The 18,558-nt window shown below is 45.5% G+C and overlaps 1 protein-coding gene across 1 annotated transcript; it reads left to right on the top strand.

The window, feature by feature from the left end:
• Positions 1-300: 300 nt before the first annotated feature.
• On the top strand, positions 301-18,504 carry rnf19b (ring finger protein 19B). The gene is made up of 9 exons (XM_080516313.1): positions 301-1,045; positions 9,002-9,201; positions 10,937-11,081; positions 11,883-12,045; positions 13,500-13,614; positions 14,373-14,513; positions 14,988-15,177; positions 15,810-15,944; positions 16,050-18,504. Exons 1-9 carry the CDS (start codon positions 333-335, stop codon positions 16,516-16,518), a joined length of 2,271 nt encoding a protein of 756 aa, XP_080372439.1. The 5' UTR covers positions 301-332; the 3' UTR covers positions 16,519-18,504.
• The last annotated feature ends 54 nt before the right edge of the window (positions 18,505-18,558 follow it).

The following is an 18,558-nucleotide window of genomic DNA, read 5'->3' as shown; positions in this document are numbered from 1 at the left end:
GCGCTTTTTTGTTGTTGTTTTTTTTTTTTAGTCCTTTCACTTTGAACACACAGGTTCTTTCATTTTCGTTTTTTTTTCTACATCTCTTATCTCGCTCAGTCTTCTGCTGACAACATTTTTGTTCCTGATCAAAGAAACGAGAAGAGGCGACTGTTGCTGAAGTTTCTCAAGCCAAGAAGTCTGAGAGACATTTGCATTCCTCTTTGGTTTTTTTCACGTTGGGGACAGATCCTCCCTTGTGAGCCCCACAGAGTGTGTTTGTTCAGGTCGGGTGGGGGGGGGGGGGTTCCTTACCGCGTGTCAGGGGACCGTAATCCACCCTCGTGGGGAGAATGGGCTCGGAGAAGGACTCGGAGTCGCCTCACTCCTCGGTGAGCGGCGTTCCCAACCCAAAGTGCCGTGCGCCTGGCAAGCGCCCGGGTCGCATCTCCTTCCACAGCCTATTCCACAGCAAGCGGGGCTCACGGGGCGGCCGGGCCGCCAAGGGGGCGGCGCCCACCCCTCTATCCCTCCATCACCAACACCACCAGACGCAGCTGCTCCCCTCCGCCTTGAGTCCAGCCCCTGCTGCGGCTAGCGCTACGCCCGCCACCACCACCACCTCCACCACCACCACAGTGGCCACGACCCCCCAGGACGCGGCCTCCAGCACGCCGTCAAAGCCCCTCTCTGACAGCCAGCCTTCCCCAGGTGGAGCCGCCGCCGCCGCCGCCGCCGCCACCACCGGCGTCGCCTCCTCCTCCGGGGAGGCCAACCTCCTCGAGTGCCCCCTGTGCCTGGTGCGCCAGCCCGCCGACCAGCTCCCCGAGCTGCTGGGCTGCAGCCACCGCTCCTGCCTCTGCTGCCTGCGCCAGTACCTCCGCATCGAGATCACGGAGAGCCGCGTCCAGCTCAGCTGCCCGGAGTGCGCCGAGCGCCTGGCGCCGCGGCAGGTGGCCGACATCTTGGACGACGCGGCGCTGCTGGAGAAGTACGAGGAGTTCCTGCTGAGGAGGTGTCTCGCCTCCGACCCGGACTGCCGATGGTGCCCGGCGCCCGACTGCGGGTAAGAAACCATCTCCTGGTCCGTTGTGGTGAACGAGTTGATTTAGAAATTAACGCATCAACACTCCCGTAAGTAACACTGACGCTCAGACGTGGACTTGGTGTTCATGAAATACGTCTATGAGCTCACTTTATTTGTTCCTCTGACCTTGTGCTCATCACTTCCTGTCCTCCCTCTGCCTGTCTGGTCTCCGTGTTTCAGTGCTGTTATCAAATAGGTCGACCCTGATGCGGCCTTCGTGTCTTCGCTGCTCATTGTTTGAGAAAGACGCAGACTTATTGTACATCACCAAGGCCAGAGGCTGCTCACAAAGCCGTCTAACTTTGTCCAGCAAACGTATATTTAAGCCACGAAAAATGAAGATTGACGACGTTCGAATGCTCGTTGGATTTCTGTCGATTTCAATCTGGCTTTTTAATTTTCAAAATGGTTTTGATTTTGACTCAAATTGATGATACGTGTTGGATCATGGTCTGCATTATTGCTACAGATGAAGCAGCTGTTTCCACCCTGACACACATTACACATTACATTAGTCATGAATTATCAACACACCCTATTAACATGACCACCACTCCTCCAGCAACACTCCCAAAAAGTTTAAGGAGTTTTTAAAAGACATTGCGTATCAATAGAACTGGAATTTTACTTTTATTGTCAAGTGCATTTTAGAATCTATACTTTTGTTCTTATTAGAACGAGTTCTGCTTTTAGCAAGACAGCAATTCAACAGGAAATCACATTTTACACGTGTACTTAATCTATTATAAAGTCAAGATACACAGTATTTGTGATTAAGACCTTATGGGGAAGTGTTCAAGGGCAGAAAATATATTGTTTGGTCATTTCTTAAAACATTTTAACAATAGCGGCATTTTCAATCTGCCACCGTTTAATATTACTATTACAAAAATGACTCAATAGTTCAGAAAAAACCTGTCCCAGTGTGTTTATAGGTTTAAAAATATGTAAAATGTGTAAATATGTTTAAAAATATTCTTGATTGTTAGTGTTTTAAAATTCGCCTCAGAGCCTTTTCTTCATCATACATCTGGCTTTTAAATAAACTTTGGTGACCTGAAGGAAATTAAACTTGTGCAGTTAATAAAAGGAGAATAAGTTGTTGAAGGAAACAGAAACCAATCCATCACGACTGAGACGTCAAACGTGGGGAAAGATAACGCAGGAGGCATTTTGGTTTATCCGTGGCAGATGTTGGAGGTAATGATCTATTGTCAGTTTGCTCAAAGCCAGGAAAGATAAATGAAGTGTATTCAGGGCAGCATCTGGCTCCGACTGGCAACACGTCGCTCTCTAATAACCCTCGTAATGAAAGCATGGATGTTGTATTGTAGTGATCAGCCTCACGCTTCCCTTTTCTCTCTCTCTTCCTCTCTGACGTCACTCAATTGTTTGGTAATTTCTCCAATTCTCTTCTCGCTCGTCGTTCTCTGGATGTCAGATGAGCTCAGTTGTCTTAATAAGTGGATTTGCTTGTCTGGGTTGTGAAGAAGAGACCTGGAGTGTTCAGGGAAGTTTGAAAGCGGAGGAGAGAGCTGTGGTCGGAGGAGGGAGGGCCACATGAGTTTGGAGAGAGGTTTCTGGAACAAATGAGAGGCGGTTGTTTCATCACAGAAAGCAGGACTGGTTTACTGTGTGTGTGTGTGTGTGTTTGTACATGTGTGTGTGTGGGACGAGAAGGAGGCAGATATGCAGCTCTAGGTTTTTGTACACTCATACAGGTGCCGTCGCGAGGGAAAGCTGTTGCGTCTGTGCGGTTTCTGCAAGAATCCAACCACACAGACCTTCATGCATTTTGTTTTTTCTTTTTCTTTTTTTGGTTTCGGCTTCTCGTGTGAAATCTACCAAAAATAATAGGATGTATTTTAGAGCAGAGGTTATTGAAGTTCTCAGTCGGTTCTCACACCGCTTCTATTTTGTGACGGTGCAATAAAAAGTAGGACGATGTTTTAATTTATAATACTCTATACGTCATTTATAGTCTGAAACTCTCACTTACAGTTTGGCGCCACAAAACAAAGCTCGTCTGAAGTTCGTAGCCTTTTATTCTGAAAATGACTGCAGTTCTTAACCCCCCCCAGGATAAAGTCCAATCCGGCACAAACATTTCAATGTGATTTGTGTGTGAACAGGTTGTATCGGGGACTTTAAAACCAGGGACGAGGTGACGAAAGCCGGAGCAATTTAAATGAGTCAAAGCCAGAAATGTGATTGCGTTGGCGTGGCAGTGGGACCGCGGCTCAGTTTGAACGGTGACCTACATGTTTAGTGGGACAGTTTTCTGTCTGACGCCAGCAGTGACTCAGCACCGGTCTAGAGCAGATCAAGTTGAATAAGTCCAAATTGTTATTCCCCACAAAGAAGAAGAAGGGGGAGGGAAACAGCATCAGACTCATACATAAACACACCTGGGAGATCTGAGGAGTTCTGTCCTGCTGGACAGCAGACGTCCACTGAAACTGTGATTCGCCTGTGAATTTCCTCAGTGCAGCCGTAAAGTATACAGTTGAGAATGGACTTTTTGTGGAAAGTTTCGTAAAATGCACCGTACTTCAGGTGCTTGTATTGGACGGCGGCTCCGTGAGGGAGAGTTCCAGCCACACTGACATATTTACACATGAAGTGGGTCAGTTGGCAGCGGGGAAAGTGAAAGTGGAAAAACTCCAAAAGACAATAATCACCCAACTCTGGAGTTCCCCTTCGCTCGGTGGAAGTTCTGAGTTTTATCAACCACATCTTTAAATGTGCCCCAAGATAAACTGGCAGATAGTTGAATAAAAAAAAAAAAAGAAAAAGCGGTCACTACTAACAGAACATTACGATTCAATAGCAGAAATGGGTTTTGTCCTGCTCTGCTTCCTCTTCTGTTCTGAGAGAAACATGAGTAAGAAGCTGAAACTCCCCACATTTCAAAGTTTGTCTTCCAAGTCAAAGTGCAACTGGACAGACGTGGTGAACCTCTGGGGAAGGTCGGAATAAAGAAAAGAAAAGACACAGACGGAGTTAACTGACGTGACGGAGCAGAAAGACCTGAACACACAGAAGGTTGTGAGGAGGGTTGAACAGACATCTGCGATTCATGGAGTCAAAAAGCTCATGAATGACCTGACTTGCGTTGCATGACGCCTGGAAAATGTCCCCACATTGTAGAATCATGACGTTTTGATGAAAAAGCAGGTTTAGGTTCAGTATAAACACACTGTGGTTCCTAAAATAATCCAAGCGTCTCAATCGCAGGGCCACAGGTGTGACCCGCCTCGTCACTTCTCTTGTCCGGCTGAGGAGGATTAATCTGCACCTCCTCCTCATATTGCTCCTGGTTTCTCCAGTGAGTTTTCCCTCCCCTTGTTGTCATGCTTGGTCATCAAGGAAACATGATGCAGCACCGGGGGTTTTGTTTCACTCGGTGTCGTATGGCAGTCCACACATCGTCAAATAGCTTTTTGTCCTCAAGTTGAAGGGTCCTAGATGCTGATTTCCAGATTGTGTTCATCTCTGTTAGTCAGGTGATGTGAATGGTTTGTGTGTCCGAATCGAGTAAAGTGATCATTTTAAACTGAGCACTGAGACGACTGAAGTGATAAACATTCTAGTTACTAGTTACATTTATTTAAATCTGTACTTCTTCCAGTGGACACTGTCGATTCTTCTTCCAGACCGAGAGATCTACTTTCTCTCTCTATTTACCAAGAGTTGTTCAGCACGTCTTATTTCCTGTAATTTAAATTATTTTTTCTAAAACAATCAAACAGCCCATCATTCTTGTTGTTTATCCTGCGATAAAAGAAACCTTTAATTGCATTGGCATAAAGCCCCCGTGTGATAAAATAAAGCCCCACGAACACAGTTTAGATGACGGCGACTCCTCATTAGGAAACGTCTGACACTTTTGATTTCGGTGGAGATGTGGACATGCTGGAACCGCCTGACGTCTCGTAACCGCCGGCGCTCGGCGGTTCACCTCTGACCCGCCGCCCACATCTGCCAAATCAGGTCCAGACCTGTGTGATTGCCGGAGCGGGAGCATCCAGTGAGAACAAAGACGGGTCCTCTGGCTGTCAGTTGCTATGGAGACTATCGTTGCAGCATAAGAAGCAGTGTTGCCAGGGGTAACGGGAGTTGAGAATTAATTAAGCGGATCAATACGTGCTCGCTGGACTTTGTGTGTGTGTGTGTGTGTGTGTGTGTGTGTGTGTGTGTGTGTGTGTGTGTGTGTGTGTGTGTGTGTGTGTGTGTGTGTGTGTGTGTGTGTGTGTGTGTGTGTGTGTGGTGATTTTGTGTTTGGCGGCCGATGTTTTTCTTGTGTCTGTGTGAGTCACACCGATGCAGCGACGATGTTCATGTCGTTCGCTCACCTGGTTGCTGAACAGAGCGAGCACGTCGTAGCGTAGCATAGCGTAGCATAGCATCTACGGACTCAGCAGGACTCACTGGCTCTGCACATTTTCCCTCAACATGTCAGCAGCCATGTTTATCATGTTGTTCCTTTTAGATTTGCTAGAATGTGTGACGACTCTGAACTATTCTGAATTAATATTTCATTTTGTATTCTGCCCTTTGCTTTGTCTCATATTCATTCTTGGTTTCTCGCATCGTCGCTTTTGGTCATATTAATATTTTAGCCTGTTCATGGCGGTTCACACTCTGACCTCGTACTGAGAGCATCTCTCGTGGGATTGGACGATTGAGGCTCTTCTGGGTGAAGTTATTGTCGCGATTTCTGTTTCCTCTCACCGTTCAGACTTGTGCTCGAGGGTAAATAGTGATGGATGTACGATCTGTTCAGGCGCTTCATTGTCAATCGTCTGTGAAGCTTTTAAACTGCGTTGACCTCCATTCGACACGGAAAAGTTTAACCAGTAAAACTTCTCTGCCTTTACGCCCCCTTTTACCCTCCTTGTTTTACCTCCCCTCATTTTTTATTATCCCACTGGGTGTTTTTTTCTCGTCCAGGAAGCGTCAGACTGAATTGCTCTCTGTGCAGCAAGATAATAATCGGATGAAGATGTTTCACCAGCGATCAGAGAAAATATCATATCACAGGAAGAGACTCAACTAAACTAAAGAAGACATTTTGACCAAGAGGATCATTTAAATCCTTGCAAAAATAGATAGAAATGTTCCTTTTTAGAAAATAATAATGCAGACGAAGTAGACTTTATCACAATTTCTTTTTATTATCGAACTAAATTATTGTGAATTCAGTTCAGGGTTTTTTTTTTCAGTCGTCCCTCTGAGTGAATTGTATTATTAATTATGTTCCTTCATCAGGTCACAGTTTCACTTATTCAGCCGGCGATTAAACACCTGTAAATCAAATAATGTTTCATTAGACTCGGCTGTACTTTGTGTTCATTGTTAATTAGCTCATCTTACCATCCTCACCCTCACTCTGATAGTGGATAATAACAAACCCTTTCATTTAGTTAAAGCTTTGATTTGCCTTCTTTTTTTTGTTGCTGTAGAAGTCATTTATTCTTTTATCTGTTTAAGAGCTACATGTTCTGATCCTCCTGGGGCTTCATCATCGGAGTTTGCATGGAATCTATCTTTTTTTCATTCAATTTGCTATATTTTCCTAATTAAATTCATTTATTTTTAATTGACTATTTATTTTCTAAGCCATTTATTTGATGTAATATTCTGCAGTCAGGGAGAAAGTCCCTCCAAATGAAACACAATACATCGTAAATAACAATAAACCCTGAAACGCTGCCTCAGATGACGGACCTGGTTTTCACACAGTGGTTAGATGAAGGATGTTTATAACAAAAAAAAGAAAAAGAGGAATGGTTAACAAAGTGGCTTTTCTTGTGGAGAGCTTGTTCATTAGTCATCTGAAGCCGCTGCTGTTTCTCTTCAGGAGTTTGAACCAAAGTGCTGATGTTGCAGGAAAAACAACAACAAAACAAAACAAAAAAAAATGCTAAACCGGCATCTCTCTGTGTTATTTTTTTTTTGCCTCGCTAACCCAAAGTTTATCCACTTATTGAGGCATCCAGTCCATTCGGTGACCTTCCAGCCTTATTGGAAACATTTCTTCTTCTTTTCTTTTTTCAAATTACAGTTGGATGCTTTGTGCAGATGTTTGTTTTGAGCTGACGAGTCTCCGCAGGAATGCCACATCTTGTCTGGTCTTGTCCGGACAACGCGTTCGACGAGTCGGCGAATCCGACGTGTGGCGATGACGGACCTGTCGGAGGCGTGCCAGGACAGTTAATGGTGTTATCACTTCTTTCCATGCTCCCCCCTTTTTTTTTTTTTTTTTTTTTTTTTACCCCACACCCTTTTAATAGAAGCACTTAAAAGCACAAACTCGTGTTGCAGCAAAGTGGCAGCGTCTTTGTTATTTGTCACGGCTGAGGAGGGAAAAAAACCCACAAAAAACATTGAAATCCCGGCTCTGCCTTTGTTTTCACTCCTCCGACTTGTTTTCTCCCACTTAGCTTGGTGACAGTCCTCCGTGACGGGAATCCTTTGTGATTCCTGCAGTGATTGACACTCTTTCATATCACCGTCTCTCACCCTTTCTTCAATTTCCTGCTTTTTTTCCCCCTCGTCATCCTGCAATATGCCATCTTGGGTTTTCTTTCCTGAATTTAACATAATTCCTTCCGATTTGTTTTGTTTCCTCTCACAGTGTTTCAGTTGTGTAAATATTCAGGTATAGTTCCTATTATATTCAGGCTATTTGAGAGTTCCGCCTCGAACACAGTTCAACAGAGGCTATTAGCATTTTTAACACAGTCATGTCGTCTCGCCTCTCAAACTCCCTTCTCTCTTCTCTCCCCACTATTCTCTTCTCCCAAATCCATATCGACTGACCTCCGGCGGCCTTTCCACTTCTCTTTCCGTGCCGTTGGAAACTCTATTGATCAGATCTGCTCGTTCTTCCGAGGCTCTCGGGCTTCATAACGTTCCCATTAGTGACCACACTGGACGTGCTTTGCTCTGCCTTGTCAGCTTATCTGAAGTTGCATCTTCGTTATGTAATGTGTCGCTGATCACTTGGGTCTGGAGGTCTCACGCAGTCTTAGATCACGGAGTTGTGAGGAAGTGGAGCGACGGGGAGACGCAGGGCAAACTGTGAACTAGTGATGCTGTGGAGGGTGAAGTAATAATAATAATACAGTAATAATAATGTGCTCTATTCATCGCGTTTTGTTTGTTTGTGTGTTCTCATGTAATCAAGTTCCTCACAGATAATCGCTGAGACGAGTTTCCAATGGTTTTGATTTGCATGATTTCAATTTTCCCATTTAAGGTTTCGCTGTGTTTTGCATGTGTGATGTAACACTGGTTTGTTCAAAGTCAAATTAAAAGAAAAATATTACTATTGATGTATGATGAAAGTGTATATATATATATATATATATATATATATAAGAACTAATGAACTGATGTAGTAAATGAAAAATAATTAACCAATTTGAAGGTTAAACAACAAAAACAGTTTATTTGTTCCTGTACCGATCTCTCCTCAAAGTGAGACCGTGGGTTGAATGAGCAGAGCAAAACAACTAAATAAATGAATAATGTGTTTTCATCTGTATTTCTTTTATCTATACTCTAATATGTTTGCATTCATGACCTCCACAGTTGTGTTGGCATTCGGCTGTTTTAAGCTTTATTCAACTGGGCCTGTTTTCCTCGTTACCACGGCGACAATATTTTAACATCCAGTCTCCGGTTTGTCGGTTTTGATACGTTTGGGCCGAGAACTTTCTGGCGATGTGGAGGCTGCGGTGGAGCGCCGGATCATGTTTTGTCTGGATGTGATTCACCAGCCACTCGCTCAGCCTGGAACTTCCCTCTCGGCCTTATTATAACTCCTTTCACCCCCTCTTCTCTCTCTCTCTCTCTCTCTCTCCCCCTCCTTCCTCCTCCATCTCTCCTCTGCCCCCCCCCCCCCCCCCCCCCCTCCCCACATCTCAGGTTTGCCGTGATCGCCTCGGGCTGTGCCAGCTGTCCCCGGCTGGTTTGTCGCAGGGACGGCTGCGGCGCGGAGTTCTGCTACCACTGTAAGCAGGCCTGGCACCCCAACCAGACCTGCGACTCGGCCCGCCAGCAGAGGGCGCAGTCCCTGCACACCCACAGCAACCACTCCCCCAGCTACACACAGGAGCAGGGGCCCGGTGAGCAGCACACACTAAAATACAAATGTCTGCAGCCTTCTCCCATCCCGTCATGTTTCATGTCAAAATGATAAAATTGTTCAAATTGCAGCTTTTTGAAGTGGAACAAATCCAACGTTCACACACACACACACACACACACATACATTATGAGTACATTGACGTTTGTTTATTCTCACTGTGACGCCGCCCAGTTCGGATTCACTCAAACACAAAGTCAAAATGTGGTTTGACTTGTGTAAGCTCCACAAGCAAAAATCTCTAAAAACACACGACACCTGACGGGCTGCGCCCAAATGTTCCCAAACATAAAAATTCTCTTCCTTTGCCGCCACGTATTTAATCTTGCTGTGATTAAAACACCATTAAATAAATCTCTCCAGCTGCCTCTCGTCCTCCTCCGTTAAATCACTCCCAGTCTGGGTGTCCAGAGGGACAGACGGGCGTCCAGGACACTTGAAAGACACTCATGATAATAATAATGATCATTTTAAAAAAAAGGTCCTTGTCTGTGTGTCTCTGTCTGTCGCTGCTGCTTCAGACGCTCCGTACAGACAGACACACGTCGTCATGGGAGGGAGAGAGAGAGGGAGAGAGAGAGAGAGAGAGAGAGAGAGAGAGAGAGAGACAGAGAGAGAGACAGAGAGATTCGGAGATAAAAGGAGGAATGGAAAAGAGGAGGAGAGCGAAGTGGAAATGGAGGCCAGAGGGAGGGAGTCCAGTGGTGTCAGCAGAATACAGAATACACAAACAAAACCACACACACACACACACACACACACACACACACACACACACACACACACACACACACACACACACACACACACACACACACACACACACACACACACACACACACACACACACTTTAACCACATCTGTCAGAGTAACTTCAAGTTAAAATGCCCTTTAAAGAGCAGTGAGTTTTCCCAGTGAGCAGAAGAAGCAGTGAACTCTCTCTCTCAGTCCTTTTTTCTTTTTTTCTTTGTCCTCTTTTTGGTCTGTTTCTCTCTTTAAAGGTTTTCGAGGACAAAGTGCTGCTATTGTTCCGTCCATTCCACTAATGGGCTTTGATTTCACTGCCAACGGTGGAAAAAAAGCTTTGAAAGAAAATCATCTCAGCTATTTTTTTCTTTAATTTGATCTTCAAGTCAAATCATGTTCATTATAATCTCAGACACGGAGTAACGACAAAGCAAACGTTTTCATTTATGTTTATTTGAACCCTTTCATGAGAGAGTGTCTGTGTTAACGTCTCTTTTTCTCCCTGTTTCTTTTAAACTAATAACTGTGGATGGATGGAAATTATATAATACATGGAGGAGACGGTGCCTCCTGATTGATGCATTTGACGTTACAACACAACGGTTGAACTATAGAATCAAGTTGTGCTTTCAGTGAGGCGAAATAACATCCCAGACGTTTAATATATGTCGTATTAATTCAATAACTTTAAAATGATGAAGTAGATAGTTATTTCAAACACATGTCTGTAAAAACTGATCAAATAAAAGCCTTTCTTCTTACATTCAGTCACAACAAAACAAGATATTTTTAAATTCTTATCGGTTTATCTGTAGAAGAACAAAGAATAAGTGACGTTCAGCTGTTTTAATTCAATTCTTTCACTTTTTTTGTTTTTTTTTTTGGCTTCATTTTGGTTTTTTGGTGATTAAATCCTTAAATCCCTTCCGCGTCTAAACAATCCCTTCGCTTGTCTGATCGTCTGCAGCCGACGACATCAAGCCGTGTCCTCGCTGCGGCGCCTACATCATCAAGATGAACGACGGCAGCTGCAACCACATGACCTGCGCCGTGTGCGGCTGCGAGTTCTGCTGGCTCTGCATGAAGGAGATCTCCGACCTGCACTACCTCAGGTAGGCCAACGCACCGCGTCCACTTCACCCGTCTCCGTCTCCACGGTTACGTGGCCACAAGTGGAATCAAGCTATCGACAAAACCGCGCAACAAATGAAGGCGACGTGTAATCTTTTAGAATCTTTTAAGTTGCTCGTGACTGTCGATTTTTCATTTGACGTCGGCGTCGCGGAACAGAAGGACGTCAATGTCCAGCTTCTCCAGCTGTGAGACGTGTCTCTGTGTCCGTCCAGTAATAAACTGTGTTTTCCAGGGAACCAGGTTCTTCTGCCTGAGCTTTTCTGTTTGTCCGACTCCAAAAACGCCATTGAAGCTCCTCCCGCGAACTTTTAAAAGTCTCATTTTCAGACTAATGATTTTTCTTCTGGTTTCACTTAAACCAGTTTGTTGGAGGCGTCAAAGTACGAAGACTTTATTGGGGGTTCTTACAGGTTTCTCTGTTTTATTTAAGCATTAGAAGGTTTATTTAGCAACGTGGTCACTCCATATTGCATCCGTCTATCTTCTTTACGGCTTTATAATGGGGTCCTTTAAATAATCTACTACTGGATTACTGGAGTACTGGATTACTCACAAAGTAAATGTTGGGGTTCAAAAACCCACCGAAGCACAGAGAGAACGTCTCAACTCAAAGTAAAACACGTGTGCTTCTGCTTTAGGTGAAATCATGTGTTTGTATGTGTGAACTTCCACTTTAAACACATCGAATGACAATGTTCTTCCCTCCGTTTTGTCTTCTTCTGTCCTGCTGGGGTGTGCTTCCTCATCTTCCTCTTCCTCCTCCTCCTCCTCCTCCTCAGTCCCTCTGGCTGTACCTTCTGGGGGAAGAAGCCATGGAGCAGGAAGAAGAAGATCTTGTGGCAGCTGGGAACTCTGATCGGCGCTCCGGTCGGCATCACCCTCATCGCGGGCATCGCCGTTCCCGCCATGGTCATCGGCATCCCGGTTTACGTGGGCCGGAAGGTGAGACACCTCCATTTTTTTTTTTTAAAGAAACCTCTGGCGTGTAGGACAAGGGGACAGACCAGGTAAAGAGATGAGAGGTGGTGCTGCTAGAACAACGGAGATGGAGGAGGTTGTTATGCTGACGTCAGCACCTCGTCACCACAGTGCTGTGTGGGCGTCTGCAGGGCGTCTGCAGGGCGTCTGCAGGGCGTCTGCAGGGCGTCTGCAGGGCGTCTGCAGGCCGTCGGGTTGGAGCCGTGTGGTGGAACAGGTGATGGAAGTGGGTCAGACCAGGTCAAAACTGACTTTCCCTTGTCGGGGAACTCGGCTTGCGCTGCGTCCGGCCTTCATTCGCTCGGCTTCTGAAACCGGAGGTGGTAAACCTCAGAAGTGATGCAACACGGCGCAGAGTTTGAGTTTCACAACTTTCCCCTGACGAGTATCAGGATTTCACAGTTTTGCAGCCTCTTGGTTTCACCCTGACGTCCTCTTGCAGAGAAACCTCAACCCCGAAGCTGTTCTTGGAGGATATTGCAATACTGGAAAACTTCTTTTTTTTTTTTGCCAAATACTCTACAAGTGTTAAATAGCTTTGTTTTCACATTTATCTCAGGAACCCATATGTGCCTGCAGATGGTCAGACAGTTGTAGAGCTAAATATATGATGGCATTAATTCTAAGTGACGTCAGTTTGTAGGAGAGAAATTCATGCTGGTTGGTGTTTGGCTCTATAATCTAAATGCTGCAGCAGTACCCTCTTCTGGCAAGCAGTGGAACTGCACAGAGTCCCTGTAGATTAAAGTGTAGAACACTGGAGTGTTGAGAAGCTCGTCGTGCTCCAGGTTCTTTCTGAATCTTGTGCGGCGGTAAGGAAACGGCTTTCCTCCTTAACCTTCAGGACGGTTTCAAAGCTGAAATGAGCCGCCGTGGAAAACCGGAGTTCAGGAACAAGCGGGGATGAATCTCCTGCAGGGAAAGTCTCCATCAGTATGAACATACACAGTTAATAAAGAAAAGGTGGTCGTCTGTTTGCTGTGGAGTTAAAAAGGCGACTTTCAGGGCTGCTAATCACTTTTTTCTTTTCATTTTATTTCATAAAGTCATCAATTTGTGTCATTTTTAACATATCTGTTAATAATTAATGCCAGAAATAAACTTACTGGTTTGACGCTACTTGTTTCATTTATTTATTATTATTTATTTTGAAGATTATAATTCTACACAAATGTCTCGAGACCCCCAAAAAAGCTTTTTTGCAATGTGCCCTCTATTGTCAAAGTACAGTACTTGAATAATAAGATTAATTGCAGATAAGCTGCAGTTTTCCTCGGCGGGGCAGAAATGTCCCGAACGCTTCGCCGCGTCGTCGCCGGCTCATTAACAAACCTGCAAACGTTGATATTTAACCAGCTCGAAATGTCGGAAGTCACACGTGGCGCATTTTTCACCCGTCCGCATTTGTGTTGCTCCAGATTCACGCCCACTACGAGCTGAAGAAGACGTCTCGCCACAGGAGGAATCTGGCCATCACCGGAGGCGTGGCGCTGTCCATCATCACTGCCCCGGTCATCGCAGCCGTCAGCGTGGGTAAGTCAAAAGAAGCGTTTTTTTTATTCTGAGATTGAAGCTTTGAAATGTATCTTCACTGAATAATAAAAAAAAACAAAAATAGAGCATCGCTCTGGGATCTGCAACGGTTGTATAACTAAAGCAAACTAGGTAAGAAAAATCCCCGCTAGATGTTTGAAGTAGACAATTTCCTCTATTGCAGGACATGTTCGTTGAACCGATACGACCTTCGCCCTATGAGGAGGTAGATTTTCTGTTTGGGCCTTTTTTGGGCGAAAATCTTACTTTGAAAGGCAAATAGCGGACTTCCTGTTGGATTTAGGGCCAAAGTTAGAGCACGTGAGTTGTAGATCTTGATGAGACGAACAATTCGACGTTCGTTTGATCTCTCTACGACATTCCTACGGGCCGTGGTGGGCGATTTAGTGTACCTAGGTGGCGCTAGAGAGCAAATTATACACTCTGGGGGTTATTTCTTTTCATTTTATAAAATTTTTCGCCACTTCTGATGATCCTGCCAAATTTGGTGAGTTTTTGAGCGTGTTTCAAATTAGCGCATTAGTCAGGAGTCGGAAGAAAGAATAAGAAACGCACGAAATACAATTTGGAATTTCGCCAGTAGGTTGACTAAATGACCTTCGGAGGCCCGGTCATTTAGTGGTCAGCGCGGGTCATGAGAGTGACCACTGTCGGCGACGTACGAATTACAAAAGGGACCTAAATCGTTCCGGCTGCACGTAGTCAAAATGTAAATAAAATGGCGTGTGTGTCTGCAGGCATCGGCGTGCCCATCATGTTGGCCTACGTGTACGGGGTCGTCCCCATCTCCCTGTGCCGGGGCGGCGGCTGCGGCGTGAGCAGAGGGAAGGGCCGCGGCGTGAGGATCGACTTCGACGAGGACGACGGACCAATCACAGGTGAGCACAGAACCAGAGACGTCCAACTGGATTATTCAACGTCACACCATCAACCAGGTGTTACTCTTGGAGGCACTATTTTCTTTATAGAACTATTATGGGACAGTTTCATGTTTTACAGGTTTCTTTTAATTAAATTAAACAAAATGTAGATAGATTCCAAGCCTTTTTGTTTTATTATTATTTGTCTTTTTGACAAGTAGAAGCAGAGCAGATTTTATTTTTTTCTGTTTGCCACTTTAGACTAATCATTGCATTTTAGAATTAAAAAAATAAAAAGTCATGTACATTACTAACTGATAAGACAATATATTGTAGTCATGGGTACTTCAGAGTGGTGTGTTTTTACGGCTTTGCACACTGATTTTAATTAAAAAGTGAAATATATATATACACACTTTATAGTGTTTCTTCTTCTTGGTTGGACAATAAGCTGAACGCCTCACCTGAGTTTCCTCTCCCCCCCGTCTGCAGTGGCGGACGCCTGGCGGGCCCTCAAGTCCCCCAGTCTGGGCGAGAGCAGCCTGGACGGCGCCGTCAGCGGGATGAGCACCACGTCGCCCAGCGAGGGCCTCTCCGTGGCCCCCGGCGCCCTGGGAGACACGCCGCACTTCAACACGCTGGCCGGAGGAGCTCTGGGGACTCGAACCGGCAAATACAGCAGGTGAGGAAGAGGGATGAAGGACGAAGGATGCTTTGGCCTTTTTAAGCTTAAATTATATATGTATTTTTTTTCTATCAAGTTGCTTGTAACTTGATTTTCTTATCGCTTTCAATCGGCGTCATACTTGACAAGTAGCTCCTTTAAAAATCTTCACATGAGCTTTCTTGCAGTTGTTTTTTGTAAAACAGAACCTTCAACATTCTCTGCCAAAGGGATTTTCTGTGGACTGACGTTGACAAGCTTTTCATGGTTTTAAAAACTCGCCCTCGCGGCCCGCGTTGATGATGTCATAATTTCACCGGGGTTATTTTCACTGCAGCGTCTCACCACAGTCGACTGTCACGTTCTGGGACTCAGTATTTTGTTATTTCTGCTGATATTAGGAAAAAAGTGGGCAAAATATAGAATCCTAACCATAGTTTTCTGCTCTTCTATTGTTTAGATGTAGCGCCCTCTGCTGGACGGGTTATATTTGACCAGCCTCTGCTATAAAAAACTAACTTAAACTCTTTTAGTGCTTCCTGGAGGTTTTTGAGTCAAAAATCAGGAAAAAGGACTTTAAGGCTTTTAGGAGTCAAATGAGTAAAACTTCCGGCTCAGATAAATAATAAATGATCCTCATGTCGTTGCAGGCTGGAGGTTCAAGCAGGGGAACTTGCTAAAGAGTCAGCCCAGAGGGAGACGGGGAGTCTGGGAGCGGGAAGCGACTGCGCCAGCACCCGGGGGATGGCCGGCTCCATCATCTCCTCCTACACCCTGCCCGACAGGTGACACGTCCTCACATAACGTCCACGACGGCCAGGAGGGACGAATGTTTAGGTTTTGAAAAAAGGGTGAATAACGAGGTGGGAATCCGTCTTGTGTCCGTCCAGGGAGTGCACCAACCTGGAGATCCAGGTGGACATCGAGACCAAACCCAGCCACCTCTGCCTGACCAGCGAGGAGGACCTCGCCCCGCACTCGGGCTCCGTCGCCACGGCGACCGCCTCGGGCGGGGAGGAGCCTCAGGACTGCAGCTCCAGGAGGGGCGGGGCCCTGTCGGGCTCGGCGCTGGGCCTGTCGCCCGGCGCGTCCATCAGGGAGGGCCTGCGGGACGTGACGCTGGCCCAGCCGGAGAGCATCCGCAGCGACCTGGAGATGTCCGACACGCAGTCGGACGACATCGCCGAGCTGACGTCCGACGACTGCGACTCGCCGCACCCGAAGAGCTGTCGCCCGGCGGGTGGCCAGCAGCAGCAGCCGCCGCCACAGCAGCAGCAGCCGGCGTCGTGCCGGGCGCCCAACCCCTCCACCGAAGGCCTTCACTGTCCCGCAGACAGCAACATCATCCTTTACGTCTGAGAGCGGCGCCGCTCTCGGCATTGCACAAAAAAAATACACCTAGAAAACTTTTCCACCGGAACTCTCCCTGAATTCAAAGCTTTTCTCTCTCTCTCTCTCTCTCTCTCTTTCTCTCTCTCTCTCTCTCGCCCCCTCTCTCTCCATCCCTCGTTTGCTGCTTCTGCAACTCACAGACGCCGTCTTAAACCACAGGCAGCATTTGTTTACGTTGGTCTGTCTGTCTTATCTATCCACCTGCCAATCTTCTCTCTGAGTAAGTTGTCGGGTCGCTACCTCTGAGATTTATAAGATGATGATTTATGTTTACTCCTTGGTGCAAAAGGCCTTGGCTACTTAAGCAAAAAATAAATAAAAAATATAAAAAGAAGACAAAAAAAACGACAAGAGGTACAAATTTTCCATAAGAAAGATTGCAAAACTGAAATAAAAAAAAAGAAAAGAAATAAAAAGTAAAAATATGGTGAAAAGTCACCGAGCACAGAAGAGAGAGAAGGATTGTGGGTAAGAGGACGTTTGTAACGACGTGTGAATGAATGTGGACTTTGTACTCGACTATCGTGGCTTTATTTTTCCTTTTATTTCTCCTCTATTTATACTCTGATGACCTGGAAGTCGTATTATTTGCAGTGCGCATGGGTCTGCATGAGCCGTTTCTTTTTTGCGGAAGGTTTTTATTTTATTTTTAATTTTTAAAAAAGGCAGTTCAGTTTCCGTTACAGTGGCGGACAAGTTTACGATGGAGGACGAAAAAGCGAAGGTGATTTTTTTTTTTTTCCTCTCCCAGATTCTAGAAACAGTCTGTACTGTGACCGAGACTCGCCGAGTCGCTGTCAGAACTCTTGTTTGTTTCTGCTGAGTCATGTTGACCAGGGTCGTGTTTGACAGTCGGCTGCCTTACCGACACTCGCCGACCGACACCACACCCGCCTGGTTCTGGCGCGTTGACCGAGTGAATGAGTGAACGAATGAACTGCTGATGAATGTATTTCCGTTCCTCTTTTCTTCGTTTTTTTCTTTTTTGAATGAGCACTCGTGCACTTTACCTGAATTGATCTTATTTATCTCGTTCGTTCTGCTGGTTCGTCGTCTGTTGCCCCGAATGACTCCAGTCCAGTCGCTTTATAAAAAGTCTGTGGTACAACCAAAATAAATCACCTACCAGAGGGCCTTTTATGTTGGATGTAACTCAACAAGTGTTTGGCTCCAAAAACCTTTTCAAATGGGACATTTTACTTCTTATTTAAGTCGACCACGCGGCTGATCCCGGCTGACTGTGAATGAGGAGTTCACCCAGGACAATCACACACATTCAATTAGAGGAAACCTGGAGAGCCCCCCAGGGCACGAACCTGGAACCACGACACCACTGTGCATCCATGTTTTAGTCGTCTACGTTGTGCAAATCCCTGTTTGTTTTTTTTATTCACTTTTGGAGCCAAACACTTGAGACACTGATGCCGATAATCTCGTCTTAATCACAGCTTGAATTGTTTCTTAGCTTTGTATCACCTCTGTGCTTCTGTTTCAATACAAAACAAACAAACAAAACAAAAAAGGTTTTCCTTTGACGTGAAAGGAATCCGCCTCAGGAACCTTTTTGTTGTTGTTGTTGTTGTTGTTTCTCCCCCATCTGAGAGTAGCTTTATGGATTCAGCTGCTTATGTGACTTGGCAGTGCTTTCTTCGGTCTTACACTCATCACTGTTTCCCGCCTGCCTGCCTGTGAGAAAACGCACGAATGTACGACGGACGGAAACCCCGGACTTCCCGAAAAGAGTCTGAAAGAGTGTTCAGTGGGCGGAAACGCAGGTTGGAAAGGTTTAGAGTTTATAGATAGCAATATTTTAAGTGTTGTTAAACTGTCTGTGTATTTCCTGTCACTGTTGGAAAAAAAACTCTGATTTCATGCAGGGTTGTACATGCAGGACTGTGAAAGACAACTTGTGGACCTTTTGGGGAAAATTCAATAAAACACAATGTGGTGTTGCACCAAAGCATCGGTTCATTTCTTCATCCGTTCACGTCTTGGCGAGGACGGGTT

Source organism: Blennius ocellaris (assembly GCF_963422515.1).
Source record: "Blennius ocellaris genome assembly, chromosome: 20".
Classification (NCBI taxonomy): domain Eukaryota; kingdom Metazoa; phylum Chordata; class Actinopteri; order Blenniiformes; family Blenniidae; genus Blennius; species Blennius ocellaris.
This window is presented reverse-complemented; position numbering and strand designations above follow the sequence as displayed.